Raw genomic sequence first — 18,334 nt, forward strand, 5'->3', positions numbered from 1 at the left:
CATTCTTGACTGAAAAAGCTAAGGGACAGTGCTCAGGCCTTGAATCCAAGCTCTGGTATAAGCACAAACAAAATAAAGCAAAACAATTATAATGCTCCAAAGAAAAGTATGTTAAGTTCAGGGTCAGAATACTACTAGCTTCCTGAAGGTCAGCAGCTAGGATTAACCCAACCTGAAGGTGCTTAACACAAGGGAAGAGGCATTGGTTCAAGGAAAAGGACACTGAGATGGCTAAATAAAATGACTATTTTATTTTTGTCTCTCTCATTGGCTCCCCTGAGGGTGTCAAAAGACCTCCTTGGGGCCATTCGATGCATCCTGACCTCCAGTCAGGGCAGGGGCCGGCTGAGTGAGCAACTACTCTGATGGAGCAGCAGCAGCAGCAGGCATGTCATGGAGGATTACTGCGACTCATATCCAAGGTACTGATCAGTGTCGCTCAGGGCGGCCAATGAATGCTCAGGGCGACTATGGAACTCATTCTTATCCTCAGGGGCTCCTTCTTCCTTATCCTCAAACTTGTTCTTCTGTTCTTCACTGTCTTTACTGTCCTCAATGTTCACCACTTCCTGGGACCTGGGGACATTAGAGTCCATGCTGATGAAGGAGAACACAGAGGCATTGAGCTCTGACAAGTTTATGGGTAGATGCTCCTCAGCTTCAGCAGATCCCCGAGGACTAAGCAGCTGGAAAATGGGCAATTCGTGGAGGGAGAGGTGGGACTCGGTGTCAACCTGTTCTCGGCTTTCAGTGCCTGGTGCAAGCAGGTGCATGGACTCTGTGCTGCTTGCCGTGGTTTCCTGCTGAGTAGTAACATCGGAGGTGTCAGGCAGGTTGGCTGTTATCTGGGAGGCCTGCTTCGAGACCTGCTTTGAGGTCTGCTTTGAGGCCTGCTTTGAGGTCTGCTTGGAGGCCTGCTTCGAGGTCTGCTTGGAGGACTGCTTGGAGGCCTGCTTGGAGGACTGCTTGGAGGCCTGCTTCAAGGCCTGCTGTTCTAATTCAGTTGCCTCTAGTTTGTGTAACAGGCATTTCCAGTCGATGTTTGAGGACAGGCAGATGTGGGAATCCTTCACCTTCTTGAAGCCCAGGAGGATATCCATGAAAGTCTCAGTGACAGGAAAGGAGATGAAGCCAAGTTGCTTGTTGAGACTGTCCTCAAATTTGTACTTATAGATGAGCAAGGATACAGCTTGTTCAGTCAAAAGATCGGTGAGTTCCTCTTGCCAAGGGTTGGCTATGCTTGGCTCGGACGAGATGGAGGGCAGTGGTTTCTTCTTTAAGAACCTGCTGCTGGTGCTCTGCACAGCAATCAAAGAATGGAAAAATGAGACATGTCATCCCTTGTGAGCCATGCTCTTCTTGCTGTCCTGTGACACCCATCACATCACAGCACCCTCCTTTACAGCCCCTCCCCCAACAGCCTTGCCCATCACAAACACACAATCCATACTTGCCACACTAAGAAAACAGCTCTGCCACATCTGCCATGCTGTCACATTCAACTGCCAACTCTCACTCTTACTTCCTCTGCCTTTCCCGTTGGGCCTGGGGCAAGGCCAGTGGCCTCAGTCAGTGTCAGTAAACGTTAATCTTGATAGACTGTCAAGCTCATGCCAGACCTCTTGTTCAGAGGGAAGCACACCTAGACTCTGCTAAATGAAGGCAGAACTGGGGGAATGCTGGGGATCAACCAGGGTGAAACAACCTCCATCTTCCACATACCCTTCCTGAGCAATGTTCCCTCAGCAGGGTAAACATATCAGCTAGACTCTACGATACAGGATCTTAGTTCCTGCCTTGGACAATGGCTGTTGTTCAAGAGGGACCGGACCCTCTCCAGGTGGGAGGACCTCCAAGATTCACAAACAGATGTTAAAAAATAACCAGGATGTTTTTTAAAAGAAGAAGAAAAAGAAGAGCCTTTATTTGTCTTTGGCAATACTTGATAGTAGTTAGGCCAGGATTCCTAATACCCCAGCAGCTTGTACTTTATCCAAAGTTTCCAGAGTGCAGGCCAGGAGATTTTGACTTTGGCCAGTAACAGTGTCTGCTAGGAGTGGTGGATGAAACAGCACTACCCTGACAAATGTTTCCCCAAGACTCATAGCCCTATAGTGGACAGTGAAGTGGGTAAAGGGGAGACAAAGGGCAAGGACCAAAAATAATAAGGGGAGAAGAGGAGATGGTCCTTATTCATGGGAGAGTGGGGAAAACATGGGAAGGGTGAAAAACATGGGGAGAAGGAGAGATGCTTCTTTCCAAAGAGGGGAATGGGGAAATCTTGGAGAGAATGGGAGACATTCCTCACTGAGGAGAATGGAAAGAATATGGAGAAAAGGTAGGAGGCAAGCAGGAGAAGGCAAGTGATGGTGGACAGGGCCCCTGAGACAACCCTGTCTGGAGTTCAGGACCACAGGTTATTTGAGTAATTTGAGGTCTGAATTAGGTGTCCCCTGCATGGGGTAGGGCAAGGGCCTGGGGACATTGGGCTCTTCTGTGGGTGTCACCTTGGGCCTGAATCTGGTGACCATCTGGTGGGCAGGAGATATGGGGGAGACCCGTCTGGTCTTGATTTTTCTTTGAGGTGTCTTGGGGCTGGAGGTTCTGGTGGGAAAGGAATCAACCTCCTCTTTGTTGGTGGGTACAGCCATCTTAGAGTCTGCCTGCAGCAGATCGGTAACTGGGAGCCTTGGACTGGGCTCCAAGTTCTCACGGAAGAGAGGGACGCCATTGTGGCAATGGGCACTGCTGAGCTTTTCCACAGCCTGGCTGACCACACTCTGCAGGGCTGGGAAGAGGTGATGCTTGGCCAGGAAGTCCAAAGTATGATGAGGTTCACGGATCGGGCAGTAGACTGGCAGATCAAAGGATGCTGGCTGGCTCAGCAATGACTTCATTTCCTTCTTGAATTCTCGTTTGGGAGATCCAAATCCCATGTCTGATGCCCCAGAGGTGTCTGCTCTGGAGCCCAGCAGCTCTGAGAACCAGGGCAGGGGCTGCTCCCTCCATTGGCTGTTGGTAGGTGGGTTCCACAGCAGGGAGTCCCTCTGGGAGTAGCGTTGATTCATACATCTCTGCAAGAGAGACGGGGATTCTAAAAGGCATTCTGGAGCATGTAAACCAGGCTTGACCCAAGCCCTAGGCTTGGGTCCACCCCCAACTCACCCCAGCTGTGGGCCCAGATCTTACCCCTTTGTTCTCCAGTCGCTGCAATCTCTTGAGGCTTTTCTCCAGCAGGAGTTTGTCCTTTACTGGTGGCAGTGAGCCCAAGCCTTGACCATCCAAGTCACTGTCTCGGAAGCCCAGCCAGCCAGCTTTGAGGCTGTTACGGGAATCAGACACGGAGCTGGAGCAGGATGGGTAATTGTTGAGGTATCCAGTGCAGAGGGTGGGTTGAGCACGGTGCTTGTACACAGTGCTGAAACTTGGTCGGGTCCTGGGTCGCTGCATAGGAGTCGGCGCTTCCACAGGGTCCTGCACCTCCACCAATGGCACCCCAGTGTTTGTCTTCATGGCAGCCATACGCTCTGTTGCCTGTTCCACCACTAACTGCAGGCTATCCAGTATCTGGCCCTCAGTCAGGAAATCCAGGAAGCCACCAAAGGCCTGAGGGCATGAAGGGTCGAGGCGGCGGCTTCGGTGTGCTGAACCGCCATCCAATGATGGTGGAGGTGGCATGCGACCCCGCTTGGAGGCTGATCTCCTTTCTGGCAACAATGGCTTCTTGGACTGCACCTAAGCAGACAGACTTGTCACAGTGGGCAAGATGCCCTGCAAAGCTGGGGGGGGGGTGGCCTAAAGGTGTCCCTGGGGACCTCCTAAAGTGTAGGAACTGCTTGGGGACTGAGCAGTGAAATTATTTTTTTTTTCCTTTTGGTGATGCTGGAGATTGAACCCAGGACCTTGAGCATGTTATGTGAATGCTCCATCACTAAACATTTCCAGCCCTGGAATTTTACACTAAAAGTCACTTAAGCTGGGCACAGGTGGCTCATGCCTTTAATCCTAGATACTAAGGCGGCCCAGATCTGAGGATTGCAGTTTGAAGCCAGCCTGTCAGGAAAGTTCGTGGGACTCTTATCTCCAAATTAATGATAGAAAAAGCTGCTGGAAGTAACACTATTGCTCAAGTGGTAGAGTGCTAGCCTTGAGCAAAAGGAGCTCAGGGACAGTGCCCACCAAGTCCAGAGTTCGAACTCAAGACAGGCAAAAAAAGAAAAGAATAAAAAAGTCATTTAATCCAAGAGCAGTGGTGGCTCACATCTTTATTTTATTTTTTGCCAGTCCTGGGGTTGGATCTCAGGGCCTGGGCACTGTCCCTGAAATAATAATAATAATAATTCTTTTGGTCTTGAGGCTTGAATTCTAGGCCTGAGCGCTGTCCCTCAGCTCAAGGTGCTACCTGAACCACAGCACCACTTCCAGTTTTCTGGTGGTTAATTGGAGATAAGAGTTTTATGGACTTTCTTGCATGGGCTGGCTTTGAACCATGATCCTCAGATCTCAGTTTCCTGAGTAGTTAGGATTACAGGTGTGAGCCACCGGTGCCCAGCTTCCATGAACTTCTTTTGCTCAAGGCTAGCACTCTATCACTTGAGCCACAGTGCCACTTCCAGCTTTTTCTGTGTATGTGGTACTTAGGAATCAAACCCAGGGCTTCATGCATGCTAGGCAAGCATTGTAACACTAAGTCACATTCCCAGCCCTTGGCTCACATCTCTTTTTTTTTTTTGCTGGTCATGGGGCCTGAACTCTGGGCCTGGGCCCTGTCCCTCAGCTCTTCAGCTCAAGGCTAGTGCTCTACCACTGGAGCCACAGTGCCACTTCTGGCTTTTTTTGCTTATATGGTGCTGAGGAATTGAACCTAGGGCCTTATGCATGCAAGGCAAGCACTCTACCACTGAGCCACTTTCCCAGCCCACATCTTTTATCCTAGTTACTTAGAAGGCTGAGATCTGCAGTTCAAAACCAGCCTGGGCAGGAAAATTCATAAAACTTTTATCCTCAATAAATCACCAAAAATCTGGAAGTGAAGCTGTGACTTAAGTACTAGAGCAGAGCACCAGCCTTGAGTGAAAAAGTATGGGAGAGCAACGAGGTCTTAAATTCAAGCCCCAGTAGTGGACTCTCTCTCTTTCTCTCTCTCTCTCTCCCAGAGTCAATTAATCCTAGGTTAGAAGTCTTGGCTTTGTTATCCTCAGGTGGGTGACAGTGCCCATGCCAGCCCCTATTAAGGTCCAATTTCCTCATGTATAAAGTGAGGCTCTACATGGCTGGGCAGTCTGAAAAAGCAAACCAGACTCTGTACTCACATATGGTTTGAATGGGATTTTTTTTTTTTTGGTCAGTTGTGGGGCTTGATCTGGGCCTTGCTCTCTCACTTGGCTTTTTCCTTCTGCCACTCTACCACTTGAGCCACAATTCCATATATGGCTTCTTACTGGTTAATTGGAGATAAGGGTCTCATAGGCCTTGCTGCCTGTGCTGCTTCAAACTGCAATTTCAGATCTCAGCCTCCTGAGTAGCTAGGATTAGAGGCATAAGCCACCAGTGCCCAGTTCTCTGGCCCTTAATTCATCCATAGAGCTACTAACTACATTCACTGCTGTGCAATGAAGAGACCCTGATCCCCTGCTCTACCCAACTTGAGTCTTAGGCCTTGGTTGTCTATGCTCTAATGCTGAGTTCCATCCAAGTCCTCCTGCGTGGCTGGAGTCAGAGGGCAATAGGAAACCAAAGGTGATCAAGATGCAGCAGGCAGTCAACACTACCTACATACTTCACTACGAGTGAAGTGAGGCGAGTCAATAGGAACTGGGAAAGGAGGTGGTGGTCTGCTGGACACACTTACCCGTGCCACAAAAGTGCTGTGGCCAGCCTCATCATCGGCCAGGTATCCGGACTGGCGGTGGTAGCTAGCCATGATGCTTGGAGACAAGCCTTCCCTGCTTCCTCTCTCTTAGGTTGGCAGCACAGCCAAGGACTCCTTTGGTGGGGGGGTGGGGGGAGGAGGGGGGAGGAGGGGAGGAGGAAGATGGCATGAGGTTCGGTCTAGTTCTTCATGGATCTAATACCTTATTCGTTTTTCCCTTTCTGTTTCAATGCCCTAAGGCCCCTTGTTCCCCGCACCCTGTGTCCTGGGTGCATAGAGAGCCCTTCCTTTGCTCAGAAGCTTCTATGCCTCTGCGGACTGTCCCATTCCAGAGTCGCCGCAATGGAGGAACATTCAAATCCTGTTTCTGACTGTTCCCGTGGCTGGGTATGTATCCAATCCTCACTCCTCCCAGACCAGGGTCGCCCTGACATTCTGACCCTCACCAGAGTCCCAGCCGCGCAGAGCTCGGATCAGGTTCCCGCGATCCGCGCACACTGAATAGAATGGTTAGAATTGCCAGGCAGCCTCCCTCGCTTGCTCATTTACATACAGAGTCCTGATTGGATAATAACATCTCTTTTTCCACTAGTTTCCCCGACACAATGGGTGGGGTGTGGTCATTCTTGGCTCCTCCCCCGCCACGCCTTGCTCCGGAAGGTCCACTGAGAATGGCTGCTTTGTCCTGCCAGATGGGAGTTTTGAAACTGGGGCTCAGATCATTTTTAGGGCAAAAGCTAAGGCCTCCATCAGTAAACACTTTGCCCAGTTCCTCCCTGGTCACTACTCTGCTTTCCAGTCTACACCCAGCTCGACAACCCCAGTCTTTCAGGTCCTGGCTCTCAGGCACAAACTAAGCTTCAATACCTGGCTCTGATGTTTCTTGCTAGTGTGATTCAATCTGAGCATAGACTCATCTGAAAAAGGTTGAGCATTATTCTATGAGGGAGTAGGAGGATTACACAAAATCGTCATAAAATACAAAACTGTAAGAGAAGCTCCATATATATTTTTTTTATTTATTTACCAGATGGTACTGGTCCCTAATTTCTAATCTTCACATTGCCTAGCATGCAGAGATACTTAATGTCAGTTTCTCCTTTCCAATTACTATGATGGAATACAACAATCTTTATAACCACAATCTTGGTTGAAAGGCCCTTTGAGGACTCCAATCTTCACAAGATCCAGTGATGCTGTTTATAATTCTACTCTGCCCCTTTGCCCCGATTTAGGGGATCAGACAAGGGATACAGGCCATCAGACAAGAGATACAGGCCCAGAGCTGCAGAAAAGTCTCAGCTCCATCGCTACTGGCAGGATCACACCCTGCTCTTTAGACTCGGTTTCATTATCTGTGTAAAAATGGGAGCGAGACTACAAATCTTATATTTGGGCCCAAATAAATGCCAGACTTTCCATAGAAATCAAGATAGCCACATTACAATAAAAACTGCCTATCATCATGATATCAGAATACTTATGGACAAAGAAAGATTTTTTTTTTTTTACAAAGGGCAAAAAGCAAGGTTATGGTTGTAAAAGTTGTAACTTTTCCCATAACTGGAGATAGAAACAGGGTCTAGGGCTGGGAAGGTGGCTCAGTGGTAGAGTGCTTGCTTTGCATGCATGAGGCTCTGGGTTCGATTCCTCAGCGCCACATAAGCAGAAAAAGCAGGAAATGGCACTGTCACTCAAGTGGTAGAGCGCTAGCCTTGAGCTGAAGAGCTGAGGGACAGCAGTAGACCCAGAGTTCAGGCCCCACAACGAACAAAAAACAACAACAACAAAATAAAAAACAGGGTCTAATGATTTCTTTGATGAAACCATTGATATAAGTGGTCATTCATTTTTTTTTTTTTTTTTTGGATCCGGTCGTGGGGCCTGAACTCTGGGCCTGGGCGCTGTCCCTCAGCTCTTCAGCTCAAGGCTAGTGCCCTACCACTTGAGCCACAGCACCACTTCCGGCTTTTTTTTTTCTTTTTGCTTATGTGGTGCTGAGGAACCGAACCCAGGGCCTTGAGCATGCAAGGCAAGCGCTCTACCACTGAGCCACCTTCCCAGCCCCATTCATTTTGTTTTTATGTTTTTGTTTATATGGTACTGAGGAATAGAACCCAGGACTTCATGCATGCTAGGCAAGTACTCTACCACTAAGCCACTTTGCCAGCCCCAAAGTGGTCATTCATTTACTTGCTTACAGTTTTTATTAAGCAAAAGCTTTGGTGGGCACCAGTAGCTCACACCTATAATCCTAGCTACTCAGGAGGCTGAGATCTGAGGGCCTTGGTTCAAAGCCAGCCTGGGCAAGAAAAATCTGTGAGACTCCACCAGAAAACTGGAAGTGGCACTGTGGTTCAAATGGTAAAGCACTACCCTTGAGCTGAAGAGCTGAGGGACAGCTCCCAGGCCCAGAGTTCAGGTCCCAAGACCAACAGAAAAAGAAAAAGAAAAAGCTTCCTCAGATGACACTGTATGAAAGGAAATGTGCTCATTACCTGACTCATGTAAATGTAACCCCTCTATACATCACCTCTATAATAACAGTAAATTTTTTTTAAAAAAAGAAAAAGCGGGCTGGGAATGTGGCCTAGGGGTACAGTGCTTGCCTAGCATGCATGAAGCCATGGGTTCAATTCCTCAGTATCATATAAACAGAGAAAAAGCCAGAAGTGGTGCTGTGGCTCAAGTGGTAGAATGCTAGCTTGAGCAAATGAAGCTCAGGTACAGTGCCCAGGCCCTGAATTCAAGTCCCAGGACTGACAAAAAGAAAAAGAAAAAGAAAAAAAGAGAAGAGAGAGAGAAAAAGAAAGAAAGAATGAAAGAAAAAAAGAAAGGAAGGATGGAAGGAAGAAAGAAAGAAACAAAGAAACAAAGACAGACAAAAGAGTTTCCTGCCAGGCACTGGTAGCTTATGCCTGTAATCCTAACTATTCAAGAGGCTGATATCTGAGGATCCCAGTTTGAAGTCAACCCAGGCAGGAAAGTCCATGAGATTTTTATCTCCAATTATCCACCAGAAAACCAGAAGTGAAGCTGTGGCTCAAAGTGGAAGAGCACTAACCTTGAGCAAAAGAGCTCAGGGACAGGGCCCAGGCCTTGAATTAAAGCCCCATGACTGACCAAAGGTGGGGAAGGGAAGTTTCCTTTTAGTAGATACTATGTGGAAAATGAACTATGTAACTTATGGGCAGGAATGGAAGGGGATAATTGGAAAGCAAATAAAGGGGTGACATCGTTCAAAAAGACATACACTCATGTCTGGCACCAGTGGCTCATGCCGATAAATGCTCGCTACTCAGGAGAATGAGATCTGAGGATCAAGATTCAAAGCTAGCCCAGGGAGTAAAGCTGTGAGACTCTAACCTCCAATTAACCACCAGAAAACCAGAAGTGGTGCTGTGGCTCGAATTGATAGAGTACTTGATAGCCTTGAGTGAAAAGTTTAGGGACGGTGCCCAGGCCCGGAGTTCAAGCCCTACCACCGACCAAAAAAAAAAAAAGCACCTCTGCTTAGAAAAAAATCAGCAAGGGGCTGGGAAGGTGGTTCAGTGGTTGAGCGCTTGCCTTGCATGCCAGAGGCCCTGGGTTCGATTCCTCAGCACCACATAAGCAAAAAGAAAAAAGCCGGAAGTGGCACTGTGGCTCAAGTGGTAGAGCGCTCGCCTTGAACTGAAGAGCTGAGGGACAGCGCCCAGGCCTAGAGTTCAGACCCCATGACCGGACCCAAAAAAAAAAAAAAAAATCAGCAAAAGACAATAGACAATTTTTGTCAGTCCTGGGGCTTGAACTCTGGGCTTGGGCACTGTCCCTGAGCTCTTCAGCCCAAGGAGAATGCTCTACCACTTGAGCCACAGAGCTACTTCCAGTTTTCTGGTCGTTTATTGGAGATAAGAGTCTCACAGATGGGGCTGGGAAGTTGGCTCAGTGGTAGAGTGCTTGCCTTGCATGCGTGAGGCCCTGGGTTCGATTCCTCAGCACCAGATAAGAAAAAAGCCGGAAGTGGCGCTGTGGCTCAAGTGGTAGAGCGCTAGCCTTGAACTGAAGAGCTGAGGGACAGCGCCCAAGCCCAGAGTTCAGGCCCTACGACCGGACCCAAAAAAAAAAGAGTCTCACAGATTTTCTTGCCTGGGCTGGTTTTGAACCGTGATCCTCAGAACTCAGCCTCCTGAGTAGCTAGGATTACAGGCCTTAGCTACCAACGTCCAGTGACTAGACAAAATAAAAATAGCTAAATGAAAAAGATATCTATATATCAATATATAGATTGACATATAAAGATATATAGACATATAGATATTACTATAAAAATAAGGAAAGGGGGGCTGGGAAGGTGGCTCAGTGGTAGAGTACTTGCTTTGCATGCAAGAGGCCCTCGGTTCAATTCCTCAGCACCACATAAGCAGAAAAAGCTGGAAGTGGGGCTGTGGCTCATGTTGTAGAGTGCTGGTCTACAGCTGAAGAGCTGGGGGACAGCGCCCAGGCCCAGACTTCAGGCCCCTCAACCGACAAAAAAAAAAAAAGGAAAGAGGCTGGGTGTTGATGGCTCACACCTGTAATCCTAGCTACTCAGGAGGCAGAGATCTGAGGATTGCAGTTTCAAAGCCAACCGGAACAGGGAAGTTCGTCAGACTCTTATCTCTAATTAACCACCAGAAAACTGGAAGTAGTGTGTCTCACGTGGTAGAGCACTTGCCTTGAACTGAAGAGCTCAAGGACAATGCCTAGGTCCAGCGTTCAAGCCCCATGACCGACAAAAAATAAGTAAGAAAGTAAAGGGGATCAGGCACTGGTTCTTCACACCTGTAATCCTAGATACTCAGGAGGCTGAGACTGAGTAGCCTGCTTTAAAGCCTTGCCAGCCAGTGAAGTCCGTGAAACTTTTTTAATCACCAAAAAGCTGGACGTGGAGCCGTGGCTCAAGTGGTAGAGTACCAACCTTGAGCAAACAAGCTAAGGGACAGACCCAAGCTCTGCGTTCAAGCTCTAATTCTACCTCTCCCCTCCCTCTCTTTCCCTCTCTTCTCTCCCTCCCTCTCTCCCTTCTCTCCCTCTCTCTCCAAATTTCACTTTCTAGTCAAGGAAAGTTCTGGGATGCCTTGAGGGCAGTCGGCAGTGTGGTTGCAGTGCTTCACCGGGACCACTAGATGGCAATAACAAAACCGTGTTTGGGCATGTGCGTCGGGGCGGGGCCTAGCAAGCTGAGGGGGTGTCCAGCTTCTATCTCTTAGGCCGAGGGTTCCCCGCGATCATGGCCTGGCCGCGCGTGCAGCTGGTGGTCACCGCGGATGACTTTGGCTACTGCCCGCGACGCGATGAGGGCATCCTGGCGGCCTTCTTGGCAGGAACCGTGACCAGTGTGTCCCTATTGGTAAACGGCACATCCGCAGAGAGCGCGGCGGAGCTGGCCCGCAGGTGAGAACGATCCCCTCACAGGATCGGGTGGGGCTGGGGGGGCTGGGGGCTGCCTGTGCTCCCGCTCGAGCTCCTCCCGCAGGTACAGCATCCCCACGGGCCTCCACGCCAACCTGTCCGAGGGCCGCCCGGTGGGCCCGGCCCTCCACGGCAACTCGTCACTGCTCAGCCCGGAAGGCTTCTTCCTTGGCAAGATGGGATTCCGGGAGGCAGTAGCGGCCGGAGACATAGCTTTGCCCCAGGTGCGGTGGCGCGCCTGCAGGAAGATGCGCACGATGACCCCTAAAGCCCAGCCCAATGGTAGCACAAAGAGGGGACCGTCTGTAGCTCATCTGGAAGCTTAAGGTGTCCGTACCTCTTCCCCCAGGTGCGGGAGGAGCTAGAGGCCCAACTGAGCCGCTTCCGGGAGTTGCTGGGCAGGCCCCCCACGCACGTGGATGCCCACCAGCACGTCCACGTGCTCCCAGGTGCGTGGACTGACGCTCCCTCCCATGTCTAAGGGGCGTTGCTCCCGGGTGAGGAGTCTTGCTCTCCTCCTAAACCTGCTCCTCCAGCAGGCGTGTGCCAGGTGTTTGCTGAGGTGTTGCACGCTTACGGGGTGCGCTTCACACGGCTACCAGTGGAACGCGGCATAGGCAGCTGCACTTGGCTGGGAACACCGGCGCACGCCTTCGCCTGCACTGTGGAGCGCGATGCCCAAGCTGCCGTGGGCCCCTTCTCCCGACACGGCCTGCGGTGAGCACCCCTTCCCACTCCAGTCCTCTGGTTCTCCCCGCTGTCACTCCTCCCTCCCCGCCACCCCCCGGCCACATGGGACTTCAGGGCTGTTGGCCTGAATGTGTCCCTGGTCTGCTGGCCTGCTGTGTCCCTTTCTTAACCCGGAAATGGGTCAAGCATCCACTGGCTGCCCCCATTCAAGTTCTGCCCCGACTTGCTGCAGTTCTTGTCCTGGCACTCACAGGTGGACTGACACCTTCGTGGGCCTGAGCACTTGCGGCCGACACATGTCTGCTCAACGTGTGCTGGGGGCCCTGGCACGAGCCCTGGAAGGTATTCCTGCGAGCCAGCCTCTGACAGCCGAGTTAATGGTCCACCCAGGTTATCCGAGTGTGCCTCCATTTGGGGGATGTGGCCAGGGCCCTGATGCTTTCTCCTGTTCTTGGGAACGGCTACATGAGCTCCAAGTCCTCATGGAACCTACACTGAAGACCCAGCTTGCCCAGGATAGCATACAACTCTCTACTCTTGATGACCTGCACTCCAAGTGGGCTGAGGAAGGAGTCCCTTGTGAGCCAACTCTGGAACCTATCCTGGAGCCTTCACCTTGATACTAGCAGCCTAAGCACCAATGCCCCAAGTGGGGAGGAACTGGTCAAGATTAAGCTCTTGCACAGCCTGGTAACAGGCCTCAGAGCAGTGTCTATGACTTCCCAGGGTAAAACACTGTCAGTTCTGTGCCCAACTTTGTGTTCATATGGCTCAGAGTGATAACTAGTGTCTGTGACATCTTGATCTAAGGCCTGCAGAGCCAATTCGTGTTGCAGTGTCAAAACTGATTGCTCAGGGGCAATGGGTAGAGACCTTATGTTAATAAAAGAATAATTGCTTCTTTCAGACTTGAGTGGTTTTCACAAAAACAAGATTGGATATAGAGCAACTCTTTTGTGGACCAAATCCAAAAAAAAATGTTTCATGGCTAGGAATGTGGCTTAGTGGCAGATTGCTTGCCTAGCATGCATGAAGCCCTGGGTTCGATTCCCCAGTGTCACACAAACAGAAAAAGCCAGAAGTGGGCTGGGAAGGTGGCTCAGTGGCAGAGTGCTTGCTTTGCACAACAAAAGAAAAAACAAAAAAGAAAATGTTTCCGAAAATATAAGCAAAAGCATCTCCACATTCTAGTTTTGTTCATGTTTAGGTGTTTGGATTTTGACTTAGGGAGGGGTCCCATTATGGCCTTGAACTCCTGGAGTCAAGCCTCCTACTAGCTGGGACAGGCACATGCTACTGCATCTGACAAAACTTCCTTTTTTTTTTTTTTTTTGTTGGTCATGGAACTTGAACTCAGGGCCTGGAGCTGTTCCCTGAGCCTTTTCAATCAAGGCTAGTGCTCTACCACTTTATGGCACAGCTCCACTTCCAATTTTCTGGTGGTTTACTGAAGATGAGAATCTCATACTTTCCTGCCTGGGCTGGCTTTGAACCATTGTCCTCAGACCTCAGCCTCCTGAGTAGCTAGCATGAGCCACCAGTGCCCACCTTCATTAAAAAACTTATTGTAAAGATGATGTACAGAGGGATTACAGTTACATAGGTAATGAGTACATTTCTTTTAGAACAGTGTTACCCCCTCCCCAGCTTCAGTTTTTTAATTTTTGGTGGGGAAGGGATAGGAATAAGAGTGTCATCTCAGCCGGGCACTGGAGGCTCACGCCTGTAATCCTAGCTACTCAGGAGGCTGAGATCTGAGGATCGCAGTTCAAAGCCAGCCCGGGGAAGGAGAGACCGTGAGACTCCTATCTCCAATAAACCACCAGAAAACCGGAAGTGGCGCTGTAGCTCAAGTGGTAGAGTGCTCGCCTTGAGCTGAAGAGCCTAGGGACAGCACACAGGCCGAGAGTTCAAGCCCCACGACCGACAAAAAAAAAAAAGTGTCATCTCACTAGTCTATTTTGAGACATATGGTAACCTGAAGGAGACTATCATCTCACTAGTCAATTTTGTGAGACATATGGTAACCTCAATTTTTATTTAAAAAAAAAGATCACAACAGGTGCTGGTGACTCACATCTGTAATCCTAGCTACTCAGGAGGCTGAGATCTGAGGATCATGGTTCAAAGCCAGCCTGAGACTCTTAGCTCTAATTAACCACCAGAAAACTGGAGGTGGCACTGTGGCTCAAATGGTAGAGCACTAGATTTGAGCTGAAGCGCTGAGGGACAGCATTGAGACCCAGAGTTCAAGACCCACAACTGACAAAAAAAAAAAAAAAAAAGACCCACAACTGACAAAAAAAAAAAAAATCAGGTTGATCCCATTGTTAGTAAGCCTTTCTAAGGTACAGGTTTGCATAGAAACTGCATGCTCGTAGAAGTGTTTTTTTTCCAGGACAGGCAATCTTCTGTGGAATTAAGAACCTGATAGCAGCTGGGCACCAGTGGCTCATGCCTGTAATCCTAGCTACTCAGGAGGCTGAGATCTGAGGATCGAGGTTCAAAGCCAGCCCAGGAAGGAAAGTCCAGGAGACTCTTATCTCCAATAAACCACTGGAAAACCGGAAGTGACACTGGCTCAAGCGATAAGAGCGCTCATCTTGAGCTGAAGAGTGCAGGGACAGTGTCCAAACCCAGAGTTCAAGCCCCACGACCAACCAAAAAAAAAAAAAAAACCAAAAGAACCTGATAGCTGGGTGCCAGTGGCACACCCCTGTAATCCTAGCTGCTCAGGAAGCTGAGATCTGAGGTCTGAAGTTCAAAGTCAGCCCAGGCAGAAAAGTCCCCGTGAAACTCTTATCTCCAATTAACTACTCAAAAACTGAAAGTGGTGTTGTGGCTCAAGTGGTAGAGTGCTAGCTCTGAGCACAAAGAGGCTCAGGGACAGTGAATAGGCCCTGAGTTCAAGCCCACAACTGACAAAAAAAAAAGAACCTGGGATTCCTCACTGGACTTGGTCAAATATGGTTCCTCTCAACAGGGACTCTTAGATCTATTGGATCAAAAACCCTGAGATGAAGGGAACAAATAAGCAATTCACAGGGAGTTCTGGACATAATCCTCCATCCCACTCCGGAGGATGGAAAAGTAGGTCTCATTTCTTTCTTTTTTGATGTTGGTACTGGGGCTTGAACTCAGGACCTTATGTTCTTGTTCAGCTTTTTCAATCATGGCTGGCACTCTATACTTCAACCACATCACTAGGTCTGGCTTTTTGATGGTTAACTAGAGATAAGAACCTCATGATTGGGCTGGGAAGGTGGCTCAGTGGTATAGAGCGCTTGCCTTTATGCATGAGGCCCTGTGTTCGATTCCTCAGCACCACATAAGCAGAAAAAAAGCCAGAAGTGGTGCTGTGGCTCAAGTGGTAGAGCACTTGCCTTGAGCTGAAAAGCTGAGGGACAGTGCCCAGGCCCATTGTTCAGGCCCCACGACTGGACCAAAAAAAAAAAAACCCAAAAAACAAGAACCTCATGATTACTTAATTTCTCATGTCCTCATTTACAGACTTATAGGTAGGAGTCACAGAGCACAGCTTTGAATATGATAATTCATTTATTTGATATACATTAGCCCCTGGCCTGAGTCAAATATGGGATCAGATGCCAAGAGGGCTACTACTCAGTCTTGGCAGTCTTTGGGGACAGGTAGTTTTCTGAAGGCATGAATCGAATCTTGTACCTCCTTCCTGCCTCCAACCTCTGAACTATGGTTTCAGCTCTGTCATTTATTTGTTTATCTATTTTGCAGTTCCTGGGTCTTGAACTCAGGGCCTGGGGACTGTCCCTGAGCCTCTTAGTGATCAAGGCTAGCACTCTACCACTTGAGCCACAGCACTATTTCTGGCTTATTTGAGCAATTTACTGGAGATAAGATCTAATGGGGACTTTTATAACTGGGCTTGCTTTGAACTTTGGTCCTCAGATCACAGACTCCTGAGTAGTTAGGATTACAGGCATGAGCCACCTGTGCCCGGCTTTCAGCTCTGTCTTTTCTAGTTCCATACTCATCTTCCCTCCTAACCTGCCCTTGACTTTGACAAGAGTACCTTTCCTACTTTTTTTTGGGGGGGGGAGGGAAGGGTCAGTCATGGGGCTTGAACTCTGGACCTGGGTGCTGTCCCTGAGTTCTTCAGCTCAAGGCAAACACTCTACCACGTGAACCACACACCCCTTCTGGTTTTCTGGTGGTTAATTGGAGATAAGAGTCTCATGGACTTTCCTGCTTGAGCCCGCTTGGAACCGTGATCCTCCGATCTCAGCCTCCCTAGTTAGAATTATAGGCATGAGCCACAGATGCCTGGCTTCCTACTTCTTCTTATTCCTGCTTAAAGGACTTGTAAGTTTGGTTCCTGCTGTTGTCTAGGCTTTGCCTCCTGGCATCAGCCAGTCTAGTGGCAGTGATGGTTAGTCACAGCAGCAGGCTGCTGGCTGGGGCTGGCAGGAGGGTATGGCCACAGAGGCAGCTCTCAACAGAGGCATTCTGCTATGGAGTGCTCAAAGCTGACAGCACCTGGCTCTGTTTGGGAGAGAAGTTGGGTAAGCAGAAGATAGACTTGGGGAAACAGGAGCCTGCACAGATGCTCAGAGGGAGCTGCAGGAATGGCTACCCAAGGGAAGGAAGAAGAGATCAGCAGTGAGAGGCTAAGAATAGCTCTTTGACTGTGAACATTCAGGAATGGGGAGACTTGCAAGAGAATCAGGTGAACAAGGCTCACCTCACTGGGGAAAGAAAACAATGAATCTACGGACAGAACTTAGAGAATGTCAAATAAATGAATGAGAATTCAAAGCTCTACTCTGCCACTTCCACCACTAAGTCTGTAAAATGGGGGCATGAGAAATTTAGTGACTGTAAAACTTTTTCTTTGGTTCTGGGGATTGAATTCAGGGCAGGGCAGGGATCTGTCCCTGAGCCTCTGTGTGCTCAAGGCTAGTGCTCTAGCACTTGAGCCACAGCGCCACTTCCAGACTGTGAAACTCTTATCTCCAATTAACTGTCAAAAAGCAAGATCTGCTGAGCAGGTGGCTCATGCCTATAATCGTAGCTACTCAGGAGGGTGAGATTGGAGGATTGTGATTTGTGGCCAACCTAGGCAGGAAAGTCTATGAGACTCAAAAAAATATTTTTGAGAAGGGAAGGTTGGTCACGGGGCTTGAACTCGGCTTGGGCACTGTCCCTTAACTTTTCTGCTTAAGGCTAGCACTCTTCTCATAGCTCCATTTCTGGTTTTCTGGTGGTTAATTGGAGATGAGTCTCATGGGGACTTTCCTGCCCAGGCTGGCTTTGAACCATCAACCTCAGATCTCAGCTTCCTGAGTAGCTAGGTTTACAGGCGTGAGCCACCAGCATCCAGTTTGTGAGACTTCTTCCAATGAACTCAAAAAAAGTCAAGCAGTAGAATGCTAGCCTTGAGCTGAAGAGCTGAGGGACAGTGCTTAGGTCCAGAGTTCAGGTCCCACTACTGACAACAAAAAGTCAGTAAACTGGGTGCTAGTGGCTCATGCCTGTAATCCTAGCTACTCAGGAGGCTAAGATCGGAGGATCGCGGTTTATAGCCTGGGTAGGAAAATCAGTGAGACTCATGATCTCCAACTGACCACTAGAAAACTGGAAGTGGTGCTGGGGCTCAAGTGATAGAGCGCTAGCCTTGAGCTGAAGAGCTCAGGAACAGTATCCAGGCCCAGTTCAAGCCCCATGACTGGCACATGCACACGTGTGCACATACACACAAAGCCAGATCTTTTTTTTGGGGGGGGGTACTAGGGTTTGAACTCTAGGTTTATATTTGCTATGCAAGTGCCTCCAGTATGAGCATATTATGAGGAGTCCTCTGCACACAATAAATGACTTAGACAAATGGTTTACTGTTATTCCAAACTTCCAGTCCTCATGCATGGAAGGTCTGCTTTTGCCAGAATCCAGCCTGGCCAACACAGTAACGGCCAGTGTGATCTACTGGGGAACCAGTACACTGGGGAACCTATAGTCATGTGTGAGGCCTATACGTGGACATCCCTAACCCTGTCAGGAAGATTCTCCAGAAGTGGCTTACTTCCCTGATCCTCAGGGCTCTCCCAGGAGTCCTAAGGAACTTGTTCTAACCAATCAAGTAATGGCTATTTTATCAAGTGTGGCCTGGACCAGCCAGGCACTGGGCTGTAATGAAACAGTCCCTTGTCCTGGCTTTACTGTGGGCTCAAGCAGGAAGAAAGACTAGATAGAGCCAGGCAGGAAAAATATCAGCTCTGGCTTCCTCTTTGACTGGGTTGAATAGTGTATGTGGGCACAGATGCACTGCCAAATGAAAGTCAGAGAAGGGCTCAGAAGTTGCTC

General features: G+C 49.2%; 2 protein-coding genes across 2 annotated transcripts; one reads left to right on the forward strand and one right to left on the reverse strand.

Annotated features, from left to right (window-relative positions):
* Positions 1-401: 401 nt before the first annotated feature.
* Ccdc116 (coiled-coil domain containing 116) lies at positions 402-5,978 on the reverse strand. The gene is made up of 4 exons (XM_042666184.1): positions 5,852-5,978; positions 3,190-3,735; positions 2,508-3,074; positions 402-1,298 (listed from the first exon to the last, which is right to left on the reverse strand). The coding sequence occupies exons 1-4, from the start codon at positions 5,921-5,923 to the stop codon at positions 402-404; spliced, it is 2,082 nt and encodes a 693-aa protein (XP_042522118.1). The 5' UTR covers positions 5,924-5,978.
* Positions 5,979-11,081: 5,103 nt separating this feature from the next.
* On the forward strand, positions 11,082-12,903 carry Ydjc (YdjC chitooligosaccharide deacetylase homolog). The gene is made up of 5 exons (XM_042666276.1): positions 11,082-11,287; positions 11,370-11,529; positions 11,655-11,754; positions 11,845-12,022; positions 12,249-12,903. Exons 1-5 carry the CDS (start codon positions 11,124-11,126, stop codon positions 12,613-12,615), a joined length of 969 nt encoding a protein of 322 aa, XP_042522210.1. The 5' UTR covers positions 11,082-11,123; the 3' UTR covers positions 12,616-12,903.
* The last annotated feature ends 5,431 nt before the right edge of the window (positions 12,904-18,334 follow it).

This window comes from Dipodomys spectabilis, unplaced genomic scaffold (assembly GCF_019054845.1).
Source record: "Dipodomys spectabilis isolate Male_0828 unplaced genomic scaffold, ASM1905484v1 ptg000363l, whole genome shotgun sequence".
Taxonomy (NCBI): domain Eukaryota; kingdom Metazoa; phylum Chordata; class Mammalia; order Rodentia; family Heteromyidae; genus Dipodomys; species Dipodomys spectabilis.